Source organism: Austrofundulus limnaeus, unplaced genomic scaffold (assembly GCF_001266775.1).
Source record: "Austrofundulus limnaeus strain Quisiro unplaced genomic scaffold, Austrofundulus_limnaeus-1.0 Scaffold135, whole genome shotgun sequence".
Classification (NCBI taxonomy): Eukaryota; Metazoa; Chordata; class Actinopteri; order Cyprinodontiformes; family Rivulidae; genus Austrofundulus; species Austrofundulus limnaeus.
In genome coordinates, this window is record NW_013952537.1 from 654,542 (window position 1) to 673,243 (window position 18,702).

General features: G+C 39.3%; 1 protein-coding gene and 1 long non-coding RNA gene across 4 annotated transcripts in view; one reads left to right on the forward strand and one right to left on the reverse strand.

The window, feature by feature from the left end:
• Positions 1 to 1,453: 1,453 nt before the first annotated feature.
• LOC106522715 (uncharacterized) lies at positions 1,454 to 3,247 on the forward strand. 2 transcript variants are annotated; one of them, XR_001310819.1, is made up of 7 exons: positions 1,454 to 1,632; positions 1,710 to 1,783; positions 1,936 to 2,072; positions 2,366 to 2,445; positions 2,517 to 2,624; positions 2,710 to 2,790; positions 3,008 to 3,247. It is a non-coding gene; the product is annotated as an uncharacterized LOC106522715 (long non-coding RNA). The 2 variants fall into 2 exon arrangements; XR_001310818.1 differs by having other exon boundaries at positions 1,630 to 1,783.
• Positions 3,248 to 3,252: 5 nt separating this feature from the next.
• Positions 3,253 to 18,702, reverse strand: part of LOC106522713 (cAMP-specific 3',5'-cyclic phosphodiesterase 4C) — a 19,524-nt gene continuing 4,074 nt past the window's right edge. For both annotated transcript variants that reach the window (XM_014015845.1, XM_014015844.1), the window contains 15 exons: positions 18,296 to 18,442; positions 14,932 to 15,059; positions 14,659 to 14,841; positions 14,536 to 14,575; positions 14,314 to 14,384; positions 12,402 to 12,564; positions 11,904 to 11,997; positions 11,645 to 11,802; positions 9,817 to 9,915; positions 9,563 to 9,727; positions 8,715 to 8,814; positions 8,475 to 8,629; positions 6,474 to 6,596; positions 6,208 to 6,390; positions 3,253 to 6,067 (listed from right to left, as the gene is read on the reverse strand). In XM_014015845.1, the coding sequence (XP_013871299.1) occupies positions 5,285 to 6,067; positions 6,208 to 6,390; positions 6,474 to 6,596; positions 8,475 to 8,629; positions 8,715 to 8,814; positions 9,563 to 9,727; positions 9,817 to 9,915; positions 11,645 to 11,802; positions 11,904 to 11,997; positions 12,402 to 12,564; positions 14,314 to 14,384; positions 14,536 to 14,575; positions 14,659 to 14,841; positions 14,932 to 15,059; positions 18,296 to 18,442 (2,592 nt within the window). In that variant the 3' untranslated portion in view covers positions 3,253 to 5,284. The remainder of the gene's footprint in view (positions 6,068 to 6,207; positions 6,391 to 6,473; positions 6,597 to 8,474; positions 8,630 to 8,714; positions 8,815 to 9,562; positions 9,728 to 9,816; positions 9,916 to 11,644; positions 11,803 to 11,903; positions 11,998 to 12,401; positions 12,565 to 14,313; positions 14,385 to 14,535; positions 14,576 to 14,658; positions 14,842 to 14,931; positions 15,060 to 18,295; positions 18,443 to 18,702) is intronic.

Genomic DNA, 18,702 nt, shown 5'->3' on the forward strand with positions numbered 1-18,702 from the left:
GAATCATTCAGCTTCTTAGAAGAGATTTCATCAGTTAGCCCTCCTGATGCCCCTGGGCCAAAATAACCCCCAAGGCCAAGCATCAGCCAGCACGGAGTCATCTGACCAGCAGAGGGAGCCATAGAGTCAGAAGTAAATCTGTCATTATTTATCTGTACTTTTTATATTTTAGGTTTTAATTAATCCACACATAAAGGTTGAACATCTGTGATGAGCATGGTTAGATTTTAAATTAGTTTAATTTATTCAAGTTATGTGTTCCTTAAGCTTTAACATTTCAAGTGTTTGATCCAAACGTGTCGGCATTTAAATCAAAACTTAGTTCAGAGAGTATGTTTGCTGCTGCTGTGTTTGCTGTCTCAGGTTGTCAGCTGTGTCTCAGTTTAAGATATTTTTTAATTTTCGCTGATAAGATACTTGTTACACGTGTGCTAATGAAAACATTTAGATTTACTGCTGTTTGGGCGCATTTTAAAATGCAGGATGTCTTGTTTTATGTATTTATTGTAAAAAGGACGTTTCCTCACAAATAGCGGCCTTTCATTTTTATTCTTTTGGCAATAACTTCAGTGAAAACTGCATGTAAAATGTTATTAATATACTTTTTTAACTGCTTCTGATTTTCAATTAATCTAAAACTTTTTAAAATCCAACATGGGTTTAAAAAGACTGCAAAGTACAAAGTCTATCAGAAAATGTGAAATGTATTGACAAAAAAAGGTTTTATTGTAGAAAAAAATCAGATCATTATCTAAACTGCTATTTTTTTTCTTTACCTCTTTTTGTATATTTTAAACTTTTTGGCCTTTTGTCTGCCAGAAATTTTTTATTTTGTTTACTTTTTCTCTGTTTCTTTTGCTTAAAGTGTTTCTAATATTTGTGTCAATAGTTCATAATTTGTGTTTTCTATTTGAAACTTCTGCAGCTTCATAAGGCACAGTTTGACCTCATCACAGTGTTGTACAGTGTCAGATGGTTCATGTGAGTTTATCTGAACACAAATCTAACCAGAAACTTGATTTTATTTTCTTAGTAATTGTCACTTTATTTGTTCAAGATGTTAGGTAGGAAGATCTTATGCAAACTGCACTCAGAATATATGTTGAGGATCAGTCTCAGCTACTACCACACCAAATACTAGGTCAACATTTATAAAATGAAATCAATTGTAGAGGAGCATCCAGGGATTACTTGTGGAACTTTTTTAAAAAAATGTGTCCAGTGATTCATAAAATAATTTGCTAACAAGTCAAAGGCAACATCACTTTTTTGCCTCTCTATAGAAACAGATTTCTTTCACATGTATCACAACAGAATCGTGGTTTTCTTGTTTTTCTCATTCATGTATTTTTCAATAAAAACATATTTTTATTTAAATTTTTGTTGCCTGGCTCTGTGTTCTGCAAAACATTGTTTTAAAGCAGTATTTAAACATCTTCTCCACAGATTCTAATAGACATTTAAACCTAAACAAACCTGAGTTAAAGTGACTGAAAGTTGTCGACTTGATTATTGATTATTCATCCTTCAAAACTAACAAGTTGTTCCAAAAATGCCTTTAAACAAACTCTCARGAACTGATGCTGAAGACAGAAGTCTGAATCCGTCAAACCTCCCAGACCAGGAAAACGTGTAAGTTTTTTATGAGTTTTTATGTCTGATTGATGTCTCTTTGTCAGTGTTTACTCTGTTACTGTTTATTTTTTTAGGATTCAGACTGAGAACGTGACTAAAGGCACAAAAAAACAAACTACAGTATGAGCAGGCCGACTCCTGTGAACAAGTGAGTTGAACAGAACTATGTAACAACTCTGTTATTACTGCTGTTTGTCTAATATCAAATACTCAATGATTAATCGTACAAGTTTCAGAGCATAATACAAAACACAAACGTGATTAAACTAAATGTTTATTTACACCATTTTCTTCCTGCAGGCAAGAACACCAGAGAACGAGTTCTGTGAATCTGCAAGAAGAGCTGAAGKGAAGTCGTCAGGACAAAGTGCTCCAGCAAACCAACCTGAAATCACAGAAGCCAGCGAGCTCCCTGATGCTCTTCTGCAGCTGCTGAGGTACACAGAAACAATCACTTCATAAACTGCATAAACTTGGATTTATTGTGAGTCCTTACACTGTCAAGAATGGTGGTGGTAGGATCATGGTGTGGGGCTGATATATATAGATTTTTGCCATAACTGAGAAAAAAATWAAAGTTTCACAAAGTGACACATTTATGTGGAATTTAAAAATAAGCAAGGTTGACATCCTTTAACTACTGGATGTTTTAAGAGCTTTAATAGAAAAAAAAGATAAGTTGCAAACAAGGTTATGCTGCAAAAGAACCGTAACAACAATGTCCCCTCAGACCAGTCACAGCAAAGGAGGTTCTCCTGTCTGATTCTGATCCAGATCAAACCGAGACTCAGCAGCCTGACGCTTCCAGAGGTGAGGAGATGCTGCACAAACAGAAGATCAAGTCTACTTTTTTTTAATTTATGCCACTGTTTGTCTTGTAGGACTTGTTGTGACGACTTATATAAGTTTAGTTTTGGAAAGCCTTTTTTACTGTCTGTACCGAGAGGATGAGGAGCAGCAGGACATCCATCTCAACGCCAGCCTCTCACGTATGTCTGTTCTTTACTACAAGGATGTTTGTCATTGATGAAATGAACTTTTGACTAATCTGCATTGGTCTGGGTGGATTTTCAGAAAAGACGGAGAGTGCTTTAATGAAGCAACCGCAGGAAACCAAAGCAGAGTGGACAGAAGAAGAAAAGACKAACATAGGAGGTATTTTTGCAGCTTTTGCTTGCAAAATCTAATTGCTTAGCATGCTGTTGAGATTATTACATTGTCTTTTTGGTTTAGGAAATATTCAATATAATCTCTAGAAAGAAAAATATGTTAACACCTTCAGGAATTAACTGTTAATATTAAATTGTTGGTTTTGCTTAGAGAGCAGCTACACACTCATCTGTGCCTCGGTTCTTGTTTTTTCTCGTTTCAGACCCCTCAGAGGCAGCAGGTGGGTCAGCTGGTCKATCAGAGTACGACTGAGACCCGGCGGAGGAACTCTGCTCAGGATGCCTCCCAGGAAGGAGGCCGGAGGASCAGAGGTGTGATTGTTTCACCTCATGGATGTTCATAAAGCAGTGTCTGAACTGAAAATCACTGCTATAAGTTAGGATTTGAAAACACCTTTGAGTATTTTTTTCTAAGTATTTCTTCAATAAATGACATAAATCCATCAACTGAATTGATCATATTTATTATATGACATCAGCAGATTAAAATACATGTTTACTATGTACATATATGCAACAAGGGTGTTAAATAAAGTGCCAAAGACAAGTTTTTTTTACAAAAAAAAAAGGAACAGATTTGTGGAAGACCATAACACCCGCTGGCCTGGTCCCACAGATTCATTGCTTCGTGACAAGTTAGCCCCCATCTCCCACCCCCGATCCCTGTTAGGAGGCTGCGTTGCTCAGTGCTGGTTGTGGGACAATTTGGCACAACTCAGGTGACAATGTCACAATGGCATAAACACTTGGTGTTTTTTTACTTGATTTTATTTTATTTTTTTAATCTTCACGCGACTCGACATCGACACATACAACACATCAGCCTTTTTACGGTTCCACTTTGAGAGGAGAGTCCACGGATGTTTTTTATTTCATTTTTTGGGGAATTGTGGCTTCGGGGCTAATATGTGAGGTGGCTCCACTGTTATTTGACCACAGTGTACGAAGCTTTCTGTGGACAGGTTCTGTACAAAGCTGGGACGTTTGTGTAAAATGTGAATGTAAACTGAATGCAATGATTTGCAAATCTCTTTTTTTTTTATTTACAATGGAACAAAGTAAACATATCAAATGTTGAAACTATCATTTTTTTAAAGTCATTTTGATCGTTATGGCAGCAACTCATCTCAAAACAATTGGGACAGGGCCATTAAAAGGCTGTCAAAGTAAGTGATATGAACCCTCTCACACCGCCAGCAAGCAAGGCGGGTAAAGTGCCTTACCCAAGGACACAATGGGGRATCAAACTGGCAACCCATTGGTTACAGAACAAACCCTACCTCTTCCTGCCACTGTCACCCTTAATCTAATATAAAATTAGAACAGTATTCAAAATAAAGTTCCTGCTGTCTGATCGCTGCATGGACTCAGGAACACTTCCACACATCATGGACCGTAAATAGTTTGCCGTGCCATCCACAAATGCTGGTTAAAGCTCTATCACGCAACATTAAGACCTATTTGAACATCATCTAGAAACGCTGCAGAACCAAAGCTCATTTAAAACAAACTGAGACGATATGAAAAACTGTTCTGTTGTCCGGCAAATATTACACCACAATATTCGTTTAGGAAACCACACGCATACCGTTCAAAGGCCCGCCTCGCTGATGGTAGGGGCGTGCATAAGTGCCTCTAACGTGAGCGACTTACACAACTGGAAAGGCACCACCAGTGCTGAAAAGTACATTCAGATGATGACTTTTTCAGGGAAGGCCTTGCATATTTCAGTGTTAAACCGTGTTCTGCATCCGTTCCGGCAGCATGGCTCTGCAGAAGAAAAGTCCAGATGCCGAACGAAAGAAACATTTAACATGTTTACTGTGTTCCATTACTAAGATATGGGTTTATTAGCTTCATAAATCATTGCKTTCTGCTTTTATATCTTACACAACAGCCTAACTTTGGAGTTGTAGTGAATATAAGATGACAAACTACACTTTCCAGGCGTAATCTTCCTCATCCGTAAGACAATAGACGGTGACCAGGAGACGATGGGTGAAAGTCTATAACAACCGGAAAACAGGCACACACTTATTTGCATGTACGTATTTCAGTATTATTTTTTCAAAACTTAAGTCCAGAAGCTACAAAAGGCTGATTAAACCGGTCTCCCCTGCTTTTATTATTATTATTGTTTTGTCCCCCGTTTATCCTCGACGGCAGTGATAGATGCACAGACACCAGGTTGAGAAGACTAGTCTCTGTCACCGCCGGGCCCATCGGCTCACTGCAACAGTCAGACTGCTTGGGAAGATCCACAGAGTGTCTGTATCTAGCGCTGCTCTGTTGGTCTTGACTCTTTTACTCTGTGAGTGTTTTGATTTCAGCAGGTGAGCGTAAATGGGCCTTCAGACGAGAGCGTCGCACGAGGAAGTGGTCAGACGGACATCTTCCAGCTCTTTTACAGACAAACTGCCGCTGGCCCCTCTTTACCTCTCGTTTACTTCCCCCGCTCACTGACCCTGTTATTTTGTCCACTAACTGTCCTCTTCCTCTTTTGATTCATCTTCCTCATCCTCCTGAGGTGCTTCTTCCTCGCCCGCCTCTTCCTCGTCTTTATCCTCCATTTCTGTCTCCTCTTCCCCCTTTCCTTCTGCGTCACCATCATCTACGTCTACATCCTCCTCTTTTTCCGCCAAACTCTCCTCCGTTCGTGCCTCCTCATTTTCAGCTTCCTCTTCTACTCCATTCATCTCCTCCAGGTTTTCTACACCTCCCACTTCATCATCCTCCCCTTCGTTGTCCGTCTCCTCCATTTCTTCCTCTTTCTCCTCTACTTTTGTCTCCTCGCCTTGTGAGCCATCAGTTTCCTCCACCCCTTCTGTTCCTACTTCCTTGTCTGCCTCCTCTTCCTCCTTTTCACCCGCCTCTTCTTCCCGGACGCCGTTCTGCTCACTGTTGTGATTTTCCTTGTCGTCTCCCTCGGCCTCAGCGTGGTTCTGCTCCTCTCCGATCGTTTCTGTCTGAGCTTCCAGCGTTCCGTCGTCGCAGATGGCCCTCCGGCCGCTCCTGTTGCTCCTCCCACCCCTCRGACACACGTGGTTGTGATTGTTGTGCTCCAGGTCCTCGAGCGTGAGTTCAAACTGGAAGCGGTCCTGCTGGAGGTGTCTGTCGGGGGGCGGTGACGGAGACTGGGGCATGGTGTTCAGGTACCACTCCCTGTTCTCCTCCAAAGTGTCCAGGATCTCCTGGGCGTCCGGGTGCACCAGGTCGGCCCACGTCTCCCACAGCGGGTGGACAATGTAGTCGATGAACCCCACCTGGAAAAGAAGAGGTTTGAATTGAGTGATTCTTACCTCGTGTGATGGACTCACTGTGAACAGAAAGCTTGATTAGAAGCTTTAAAAGTTTATCTAGAAGTGAAGCTAACTAAAGGAGCGACACAGCGGTGGAGCTTTACCTGACTCTTCTCCACAGAGGCGGTGTGTTTGTCACACATGGCGCTGATCTCCATGCCCCTCTCCCGCTCTCGGTCACCCTGTCTGAAGAACTCCTCCATGATCCTCTCTGTCCACTGTCTGTATAACAGTAACGACTTGGTGGGGTTGCTCAGGTCTGCACAGTGCACCATGTTCTTCAGTACCTGCAAGGAAACAAACAAGCAAGAAAAACTGTCACACAAAATAATCCCCGACAGGAAATCGAAGACGCAGATGAAAATCAGACCTGTATTCGTTCTGTGTAATGGTCCAGGAGCAAAACGCCAGAACTCGTCACCTTCTTGGTCTCCACCATGGTTTTTAAATCAGCCAGCAGTGTCATGTGTTTGGACATGTCTGTAGCCAGCACCTGTACACAGACAGAACATGTTTAAAACATTTGTTTTCATTTTGTCTAAGGCTCTTAGACAAATAAATCCTCTTCACCAGGAGTTGCTTTGATAACAGGGCATTAAAAATGATAGGTATGTTARAATTAAACTTTAGAAAATCCTGTTAGCACTCAGAAAACTTTTTAAAATGTTATAGGAAACTAAGATTCTTAACATTTATTGACCAAATACACAGGAAACAGAAGTCAGTGCATTATTATTATTATAATAATAATTATTATTATTATTGTTATTATTATTATTATTATCATTATTATTATTATTATTATCATCATCATCATCATTATTAAACTTATATAATGTTTTTTAGGACACTCAAAGACACTTGGTGGTGGTAAGCTACGTTGTAGCCACAGTTGCCCCATATGGAATGGGAAATCCAACTGGCAACCCATCAGTTACAAGGTGACTCACTTGAGTGAAGTTGGCCCCCCACCTTGTTTAAATCTAACAAAATTCGTGTCAAACGTTTGTGCAGCAAAAAAATTTGTTTGTGCCGCTATCGTTTTTAAGATATTAATAAAAGTTTGTACAAGTCATCAGAGGTCAACCAGCCCCCCACCCCCCATTACCCAAATCAAACAAAACTGGTGCCAATCAATTGTGCTACGTTTGTGCTGCTTTTGTTTTGAAGATATTAATTGAAGTGTACAAACATGAACTACATTTTGTTCTTTGATCACATATGATATAAAGCTGTCTTTTATAATGCATTTCATAAAAGCTGGATTTACAAAACAGCTGTTCTTATTCACAAATTCCAATGCTTATATCATCAAGTGGTGGAGAAAAATCTGATTTTGACTGAATAGAGACGACTTCAGAACAAATGAGAAATTGTATTCACTTTTAACGCTTCTGTTACCATCAGCTCATAGAATTTGCCAGTGAATGTTTGCTTGGACAAAGTAACAGAAGGACTCCCAAATGCAATTTTTCTAAATACCGTACAGCCAAACAAACAACTGAATTTCAAGGGTTTTGTAAAGCATTTTGGTCATGAGTTGGTAAAAATTGATTAACTAAAGCTTTTTTCTGCCCATAAACAAATCAATAAAACTGCAACCCCCTCTTGGTTTAACCTATTAGTTTTAAGGGGCAAGGCATGTGCCTGCAGGTAATTTATTCTTACATACAAAGCAAAGCAAAGGGTGGACTAGTCAAGTTTACAGCAGGACAATGCATGAGGCTAGAAAATGGCCTGCATGTAGGTAAATAGCTGAACTTTGCCGCCCTCACCCACATTTACAGACAACTCTGCTTGCCTCTGGAAAAAAATATCAATACCTTACAAACAATAGCGGCACAAACAAAAAAATTTGCTGCACAAACGTAGCACAATTGATTGGCACCAGTTTTGTTTGATTTGGGTAATGTGGGGGGGCTGGTTGACCTCTGATGACCTCTACAAACTTTTATTAATATATTAAAAATGATAGCAGCACAAATGAAAATTTTTGCTGCACAAACCAGCACAAACATAGCACAAGTGTTTGACATCATTTTTTTTAAACTTTTGAACGGGGGGGGGTCAACTTCACTGAAGGCCCTGTCATACTAGACAACTTATGAACAATTTAAAGACGTCTACATTGAAGACGGAATAGAAAAAATCACCAGGAAGCTTCTTTTCAGTGTGTACGTAATGTAATTCTAACAAATTGATCAAATATATAACTTTTATTAGCAATTTAGATGTAAAAAAATGTTTCGCAAGTTGGCATAATTTGTCTAGTGTGACAGGGCTTTAAAAATCTGCCACAGCTGCCCAGCGTTTTACTTTTCATGTGKTTTAATCAACCCTTATGAGCAGAAAAATCCTGAAAGGCCCTGACCATATCGATGACGAGCTTGCGGAGGCTCTGGCGCTGCCGTTTGGTGAGGTTCTGGAAGATGTCACAGTTCTCCTGGTGCAGCAGCTTGAAGCCCACAGCCAGGTGGTGGTTCTCCAGAACAGACTCGTCGTTATACATCAGCGCCAGCTCTGAGTCTGCAAGGTGAACACAGGTGTGATGAAACATGTACTGAAGAACACGTTTCTGAGTTTGCATGAGATTGTTTGTGCGTGAACTCACTGGTGTTGATGAGGAACTGGTTGGAAACTCCAGGATGGTCGACGTCATGGATAGCTGCTGCAAACAGAGCAGCCAGGATCTCCAGATCAGTGAATACAGCCTGAAAATATTAAACCCGCACAAGAAGAAACACTGAAACAATTAGAGGAAATGTTGATGCCAAAGAAAGTCAGGAATTTGTTTGTTTAAAGAAATTAGTTTAAAAAACGGCTAAAAATCACACCAAATTTTAATTTTTTTCCTGTTCACAATACTGTTTTTCTTTTTTGGCTTAATTTCCATGTTGTCACTGACACTAAAACTATAACTTTTATGAATGAAATATGTGATGATTACAGAATAAAAACTACAAATACAAATTTATGAAATTTACTGCAAGACAATTTAGTTTTAATCAGCTAACATTTCTAAAATTATCTTTATACAAGCTTGAGAAATTCTGACAACCTGAACATTTATTTTTCACTTTGTAAGACACTTTATTGTTAAAGATCTGCTATTTTTAAACCACATTCTGTCAAGTAAAAAAGAAAATCACAAATTTTGACATTTATCCTACTGAGCTTCAAGTTTAAAGAAACCTAACACCTGTGAAATATTTATGAATTGATATATAAATGTCTAATTTGAATAAAATTTTTAGCCAAGAATGTGACAAAGTTTTAGTGTGCGCACATGATTGGTAGAGGTCACATAAAATGAACAAAATAAGATTATACATACACAAAAATAAATCTATTAGATACTAATAAAATAATTTCTGTGTCTTCATAAATGTTTTTATTTTATCTCCTGATATGTGACCATATCATGCATGTTTGTGTGTGTGTTTCTGTTTATAAGCGTACATCCAGGGCAGGTGTGGAGAGGAGGACATGTGTGGACTGGGTGACGTCTGCAGCGTGGAGGCTATTGTGGTACGCTACATTTCCATGGTAATGATCCTCCAGGGTCATCACGTACGTGACAAAAGTGTCAGCGGGGATACGAAATGTCTTCAAGAGCTCACGCTCCTGAGAAGGGAAGGAGCAGAAACGTAACAAACAGGAGTAAATGAGCAACGACACAGACGTCAGGGGAAATCTGAAGGGATTTTATTTACCTGGAAGATGGTGTACATGATGCAGCTGAGAGGTCTGTTGTTTGACAACTCTGCTACTCTGAATATGTTGAAACTCCACTTGTCCAGATTCTCCAGCTCCTGATAAAACACACAAAGRTATATGAAATATGGTTGTGTTTGTAGCAGAAAATGACTACACATTAAAAGCATAGGCAGGTTTTATCCAGATTCAATTTGAAGAATCATAGGCAGAGGTTGGGACACCCAGGACGGATTAGTCCATCACAGAGCCACATGGATACCAACAAAACAGACAACCCCTCATGCTTAACATAATTTAGAGCTGCTAATTAAACTAACAAGGATGCTTTTGGTCTTGGGAGGAAACCAGAGTACCCAGGGAAAATACAGGAAGAGCATGTAAACTCTGCACAGAAAGGCCTCCGTAGAGGTTTTGAACCTGCAAACGTCTTGCTGGGAGGTTGAACGACTGGGGGGGGTAAAATTAAAGAGGCCAGAGTGAGATGGTTTGGACATGTCCAGAGGAGGGACAGTGGGTWTGTTGGCAGAAGGATGTTAGAGACGCAGCGGCCAGGAAAAAAACAAAGAGAAGATCAGTTTATGGATGCAGTTAGASWGGACATGGAGGYAGTTGGCATCAGGACAGAGTGAGACAGAGRAATGACGAGCCCTGATTTGTAAACAGCTTCTTCTTCTACTGTTTCTTCTGCTCTGCTCTGAAGAACCTTCTAGAGGCTTTATTGTCCTTTTACCTTCAGCAGCGGATGATAAATGTTGTGTTATGTTAAATAGCCTGGCCCTTGCCTTCCTACGCAGCTCCGCTCAATTCTAGTTTCGCTTCTCTGCTCCGTCTGGGATTTCTCCCATAGACGAGGATTTCGCTGGCAGATTTTTAGCCGGGCCAATCAGAGAACAGAACGTCAATTGTCTGCGCAGTGTCTGCTTGTAGTTTAATTTACCTGGGCCAATCAGCAAACAGAAGGCAAAGTTTTGAACGACGTCGACTTTCTGCGCAGTGCCTGCTAGTTATTTTAGCATACGGCAGTGGAGGAAGTGAATGAAGCCAGTCTGTGTTGATAAGGCTTCCAAATTAAAATAAATTTGTTTGACAAAGCAGCAGCTCTCATTTGCAGTCGTCTCGTTCGACTCGGTATATTTCTCCTCTCAGTAGGGTTGTTTACAGCACACGCGATTTCCAGTTAGCTTCTTAGCTTAGCCTCCTTTACACCGACAACACACACATGCTTCAGCAGAGGCCACGCCTCCTGCAAGAATCACTTCTCTATGCAGCAAGTCCAGACCCTTGTACGAAGCAAAGTGAAGGACAGGCTCTGGTTTTTGCCAGGCTATTTGTTAAATAATGCAGTTAGGAATGTAGAGACATTACCACCCCTGACCAGAGGAGGGCAGTAGGAGAGAGGGAGAGAGAAGAAGAAGAGGGTGATGTGGTGGTATGATTTCTGTGACGGAAAAGAATAAAGCGTTCGACTTATAACTAAGCTCTTCTCCTTGATTCTACTGCACAACAATAAAGAAAAAATGTTCCTCTTCTATGTGAACAGTTTGTTTTTCATGCAACATCTTGGTAACAAATCTAACACAGAGAAAAAAACTATTTTGTTGGCTTAAAAAGGCAAAAATCTACTGCGTTTATCTCATTTTGGTATCAAATACAGAACCAATACAGGTAGCTCAAGAAGCCAAGATGTAAACAAAACCGATCTGAGATTTCTACACAATCACACAATAAAAGTCTTGTAAAAAGTCTTGTTTTCAAACTAAAAACAAGAGTGCTTGTTTTTTACTATTATTTGTGAGTTAGAAGGACTCAGACTGGAAACGCCACCTTGGCGAGTTCGTCCTCGTGGTCCGTGTTGACGCCGAAGCGAGGCATGGAAGCGCTGGAGAGGCTGGAGCTGTGAGACAGTTTCCTCACTCCGCTGATGTGACTCATAGGTTTGTCTTTGAGCGTCGGGGACGGGATTTCTACCTCGTGATGCTTGTCTACAGATTGACAGGACAACAGAAACAGAAGGAATTTCCTGTTTCTAATCACCAAACGGCACACATGTGATGCTGATGGGAATCATTTTGGTGGAGCTCACCCATAAAGGTGCTGGAGATGTACTCGGACACTTGGTTTCCAGAGCGACTCATTTCTGATAAGTGGGAAAGTTCTCTGTTCAGCATCCTCTTAAACTGTGACAGAATGAGAACAAAACAGTATGTTTGAGAAAACATTGTTCTCTGAAAGATACTTAACTCTTTTTTTTTTTGTTTGTGAAAGAAAGTGAAGAGTAAAACTGAAGTGATGAAGTTCGAAGTTTAAAGCTGCTGTAAAACGACATGTAAAATATCACTAAGATCCCCATCCGAACACATTACGGTGCATCAGAAATCATGAGTGTTTTTGCATTGCTTTTAGTACTCACAGTTATGGTAAAGAACATTAAACAAGAAAAAGTTTATATAAATTTACAGCCAGAAATCTAATATTTTTCTTCTAGTTTAGATCATAAATACAGACTAAACAGCAGCAGTGATGCAGGTGTAATAAACTGCTGTCAGCCTGTTGGGTTTGGTTGCCTGAAATGTTTTTCTACCTTGTTGGAAGCCATCTCGCTGACGGAGCGGTGGGTCTGAATGGTCTCCAGCTGGTCCAAACACCAGTCCAGCTCCTCCAGCGTGTCCAGGGCGAGCTGCTGGTACTGCTGGTCTGATAGCGTCGCTCTGGGACTGACGCATACTCCACCTAAAGGAGACCTCCTAACAACACAGCAGGTACTCAGGTCAGTGAGTAGACGGCCGACAAGACTCAATTACAGACGTGTTCTTGGTTATTTTAACATCTGTGTATTTATATGCATGTACAGACAGATTTGGAAAAAAAAGCTTAAACTTTCATGTTAGAAAAGTTGGTTACTTAAGTGCATCAAAGTTTTCATGGTGCTTGATGTGAACGCTGTTTCATAAAACTTCACACTGCAGCCACATCTGCTGCAGAAGATCATTTGCACAGGAGACAAGTCTGCATCAGTCTGGATTCTTATTACGTTGCAAAACAGAATAAGTGAGTTTAACTGAACAACGTACACTGCAAAAACTGTCCACCTTACCAAGTTTTAAAATCTTATATTCAGCCAAAAAGTTTTTTTGATCTTGTTTTTGAGACTGATTTACTAAACAAGAACTGATTGTGTAACAATAATAATCTTGTTTTCAGAATGTGTAAGATTATTTGTCTTGTTAGTCTGAAAATTTGACTCAAATTCAGTCAAAAATTTCTGCCAACGGAGTAAGAAAATTTTATTAGGTAAAATTCTTGAAATAAGAAAAAATTGATTCAAATCAAGTATTTTAAGAATTTTACCAAGTAAAATTTTCTTACTCCGTTGGCAGAAATATTTGACTTAATTTGAGTCAAAATTTCAGACTAACAAGACAAATAATCTTACACATTCTGAAAACAAGATGATTATTCTTACACAATCAGTTCTTGTTTAGTAAATTAGTCTCAAAACAAGATCAAAAAGACTTTTTGGCTGATATAAGATTTTAAAACTTAGTAAGATGGACATATAAACTAATAGAAAAGTAGCTCTACAACCTCTATATCAGGRGTGCCCAAACCTTTTCCCCAGAAGGCCAAAATGAAAATCTATCTGAAGGCTGCAGGTCAAATGCAATAATATAATACATGAAATGCTAATATTTTTAAGTCATTTTACATTTTCATGATTAAGCAAGCAGGAATTGTTTTTTTTTCTTCTTTTTGTTTATTTTTTGTTTCAGACTGCTTCCATAGAAGGTTTGATGTATGCTCAGGCTCCAAAGGCTCATGGGACATTTTATAAATTGATCAAATATAAGTATTTATGATCTTATAAAGTGTGTAAATCTACACGTGTGCTTGAATCTAAACTAAAAGTGTATTGTAGTTACTTGTTTTTCATGTTTAATTTTAATATAATTCAAAGATAAAGTTAGCACCATGAGTAAAAATTATCTGCCTCTTACATAGTCAATGGGCCAATAGATGGAATAAGTAAAAATACAGCGTCTCTACATAAGATGACAAGAGATTACAACCAGAGCAACAGCTGGTGGGCCAAATCAAATGGCTTGGTGGGCCAGTTTTGGTCCACGGGGCCCCACTTTGGGCACCTCTGCTCTATATGTTTTGGTTTGTTTTTTACACCAGTTTTAGTTGGCAAGGTTTTTCAAGATGTGTGTCACATGAATCATTACTCAGACCGCAGGCTGACTCAGACCTCACAACACTTTGTAAACAACCACCTAATGCAAAAGATGCAAACATTGATCAAGTAGTGTTTGCTCTGAATGATTTTTAGWGCAGGACACCTCTTCAAAAAGTCAAAAGTTAAAGTTACAGACTGGAAAATACAAAACTGGATCCACTTTCAAGCTACTCTTGAACAGCTTGAGGAACTAAACACGTCTTTTTTTAGACCTTCTCACTGTTTTATTGTATGAGGACTTTTTCTTGGGACTGACTTGAATGTTGGTGTGGAGACATTGGCGAGGATGGTGAAGTTGCTTCGTACTGATCGCAGACTGGCCAGTACCTAAACCAACAGAGTGCAAATGTAAATACAGAGAAGCTCCAACAAGTGTTAAATCAATTACATTATATCTAAATTCAGCACTAATAGAAAAAAAAGAAACTGATTGGAAACAGTTATGTATGCAGCTATTTTTTTGAGCGTTTATACTCACTTGAGCAAAAGGTGTGACAATAAAGTCCTCCGCAGTGTGCCTAAGAGGAGGAGGGAGAGTTTGAAAACTGGCAACGAGACATTTATCACTACACAATGTCGTCTCTCTTGTTGTGAGGCTCACCCTTCACTGGCAAGCGTAGAGTTTCGGGAGACCGTTTTTGGCGACATGTCGTAGTCCGAGTCAGACCGATACAAAAAGGACTCTCTTCTCTGGCCCTGAGTGAAGGAGGTGTTCAAGGTGAGGCTTGGACTCTGGGAGCCCAGAGGGGTGTGACCTGGGGAGACGCCATTTTCTGCTTCGTAACTGTGATGAAACGTTAACAAGAGTGAGTTAAGTCAGATGATATCCGGCCTTGAGCAAGCTGAAAGAAGTGGTTTGATGTAAGGCGCGAACCTGTCGGCGTCCGCTTGTGTGATGGAGATGCGTGGCGGGATGCGAAGTGGAAGAGTCGTGGGACGCGACGTATTGCTCAGGATGTCGGGTGAACGAGTGCGATCTCGGGGGCGGAGCCAGCAGGGTACCTGAACAGGCAAAAAGCAGGTGTTGTATAGAAATTTAATAGAAGTGGGGCTTCAAAGAGCTCAGGTTCTCTTTAATCTGGGATTTACTGTTTTCAAAAGGTGAACATCAAATWAAACTCTTGTCCAGTAATTTAAATGACGTGATAGCTCAGAAGTGCAATTTTGTGAAAAAGCTTTTGAACAATAAAACCAACTTTAAAACCAAACCAATTTTACCTGCTGTAATTCTGACCTGAATGACAAGCTAATGGCTAGTCTGAGCAGGGCCAAGAACAAGGTGTCCAATATAACCAAATCTAGTACTATAATACCAGACTTGTCTAGTAATTGGCTTTGGTTTTGTTTTAGCTTCATGGTTCAGCTGAAGATAGCACACATAAGGCCATAAAATAATGTTTTCTGTTATTCACTATAAAGACAACAATTACTGCAACTCAATTAAGTTATAAAATAAAGTAAATTAAATTAATTATTTTCTCATTTAAGTAGTTTTAGCCTGTAGAAAGGCCAAATAAACTAAGTAAGGATAAGAACTTAAACTGACACATAATAAAACTGATAAATGCAGCTGAGAACAAGAAATAAATATTTATTAGAAATTAGAAATGATAATTTCATATTGCAGTGAAAGCCACAGGAGAAAAAAAAGATTCTCTTTTTCCATCAATAAATAATAACATGTTGATTTAAGGTAATAAAAACATAAAGCACTCATCCAAGCAGTCTACACAGACAGAGGTAAATTGTCAGCGTTTTTAATAAAAATGACATTGAAGTCTCTCTTTTGGCAAGCAGATCATTTCTATTTGGCGTTTGTGAGTCACTTTCAAACCCATACAAGCAAGAGCTGACCCAGTGGATGATGTAATCACATTTTCTGATTACATCATTCTGATTGTGATTGTGTCTTATTTTTAATCAGTTCGGAAGGTATTTATCTGAGTGAAATGAACCAAAAGTATCAGGTAACCGTTAGAAGAGCAGCACAAAGTTTAAAATCACCAAAGGAGCTTCAGTATTTCATTACTGTTAGCAATGGAACCACAAGACTATCAAATTAAACCATGTTTCATTCAGTTTTACAAAYGAAGATTCCTGCAAAAATAATGACAGGAAGCTGAGTGTTGTTGCTGCAGCTGTAAAGCTAAGCTTTCTGGCTTTTTAAACTTTGCATTGTTTTAAAATAAAACAGGGTGCAGTGATAAAATGTTTTTTACGACGTTGCTCATTTTTTATGCCTACCATGAGTCAGCTTAAAAGCTTTGCACAAGATGATTTCATTAATGCACTTTTTGGGTTTATTTTTGAAAAAATTCAGACCTCACGGTTCTACTCTTCTACTCTATTATTATTATTATTATTATTAAAAGATTGGTTTCACATCAGAGAAAAATAATTTTTTGTTTTTCCTTGGCTATATTGTTTCTGACTCTATGCAGTGATGTTTAAAGTATTTTTAAAATCCAGAATATTTATGCTGATTCAATATAAAACATGGCTACTGATGGTCATAAACCTTTGTATGATTAGCTGTGTTATGTGACCTGTGCTGGCAAAAGGTTTTTATTATTGCAAATACTTCACAATGAAAACTAGTTTGTTGAAATTTACAGATTTATTAGTTGTCAACAAAATTTTCTTTATGAGAGTGCTGGTAAGAATTTTCATTTTATTTCTTTTTTCCAGAATGATGTCATCAAGAATTTCTGCCCTATATTTAAAAGGGAGAAAACTAAAGCTTAACAATGATGTTGAACTTTAAACAAAAAGGTTTCCAGGCTTTACAGCAGACAGCAAAGAAAAATGGTCAGTTTCAAAGGAAATCATAAAGGCTATAAAACAAAAAAGGTTATCTCTGAAGGCTATTGCTTCTCCTGAGATGTGATAATGTTCTTACCCATGTCTCATTTGTATGTAGCATTGGCAAAATATGTCAAGAACAACTTAACAGATTTTATTCAAACTCAGAAATGAATTATTTGTGAACTAACACATAAATGGCTGTAAATATATCAATTTTTCAAATATTGAACTAAAATTTGATGTGTTAGTAGCTGAGAGTCATTCACAACACATACTCTGATCATCCATTGCAAATATGAAAAAAAGTTTTAAAAAAACAACAACGGGACTTCTGCTCTGCAGCTGAACAGCTGTTTTTGTCACACAAGTTGACAGTTGTTTGGTGTTTGAACTTTTGTTAGATTTACCGTGTCCTGGATGATTGAGAATCTTCATCAGCACAACTGATGGGACATGGTCTGTTTTTAAAACTTTGCTAGTAACTAATGAAGTTAGCCCTGTCTGTTAGCAAAATATCTAATTACCTGCTGAGCAGATCTTACTGGAACTCTTAGAAACTAATGGTTGGCTCAACGTCTAAAACTCACTAACCAACACGTTCTCACTCCCGATTCGTCAACATTTTGACGCTTGGTCAGGTACCGTCTGCGTACAGTTTTGTTGTGACGGGTAAGCCCCCTTGTGTCTGTTATTCACACCCGCGGCTTTTCCGGGCTGTGCCACATAGGGGTCTTTGTGTTGGGGGTCTGTGGTTAATATGAGGGATCAGGATTAATGGGTAATATTAGGTACTGAGGTCAGGGATAGGCTGTGTATGGCTAATAGAAGTTAAATTTAGGGTCTGGGACAGTTAGTTGTCGTGCATTTCCTACTCTTTTCAAAAATACGACAACGTGCTCCTCCTCCACCTCATCTCATTAATAACTGACATGAGGGGTTTACCCGACGTGTCCAAAACTGGATGCAGCTGGTACCTGACCAAGCATCAATATGTGACGAGTTGGGAGTGAGAATGGGTTGCGCTAACATATGAAGTCAATCAAATTCAATATGGCTGCTACAGATAAAGATCTTAACCAACACATAAAATGCAACTACAACTCTGTCTATTTTACAAATATTAGCTGAAATCTGACTTGGTAGTTACAGAGAGTCATTCTTAAAGGGGCAATATCATGTAAAATCAACTTTTTTGAGTTTTATATCATGTTATAATGTTATACTCTCATAAAAAACATGCCCAAAGCCTTGCTTTGACTCATTCATGCATGTTTGAGAAATCCTGCAGCGTTTTTAGGCAGCCATGCTGAGGAGCAAAACGACAGGTGGGGACCAGAAAAGCCTTTTGGGACCAGAAACGCCTCTGGGATGTGTCTTTATTTATGGCCAGCAGCCTCTAAGCATGTTGATGTGTCTTCGATGACTCTGAATACCTGGAGACTGGGCGAGAGTCTTCTGGTCCTCCCTCGGCGCAGCTCGGCCCCCAGCGTGGCCCCCAGCGTGGCCCCGGACGTGTAGGATCGGCTGCAGCGAGACGGCTCCGCCTTCTGCCCAGCATCTGGTACCTCTAAGTCGTTCCCCTGTGAGGCGGGAGGCGAAGGAAACAGAAAATGAGAAGAGAGCAGGTGGATAAAGCGTGCATTACTTGTGTTTTACAGTTTGAAATGGGTAAATAAAAYAAATTTCAAAAGTGAAGAAAGTTGTTCATCTCAGTTGTTATTTTGGTACAAATATGAGTGAATTTTTGAACGGAGGGAACTTCTACAGAAACCCATATTCTAAATGATTGATGCATGTGTGACTGTAATAGGCTGTGTGTGTGCGTGTGTGTGTGTGTGTG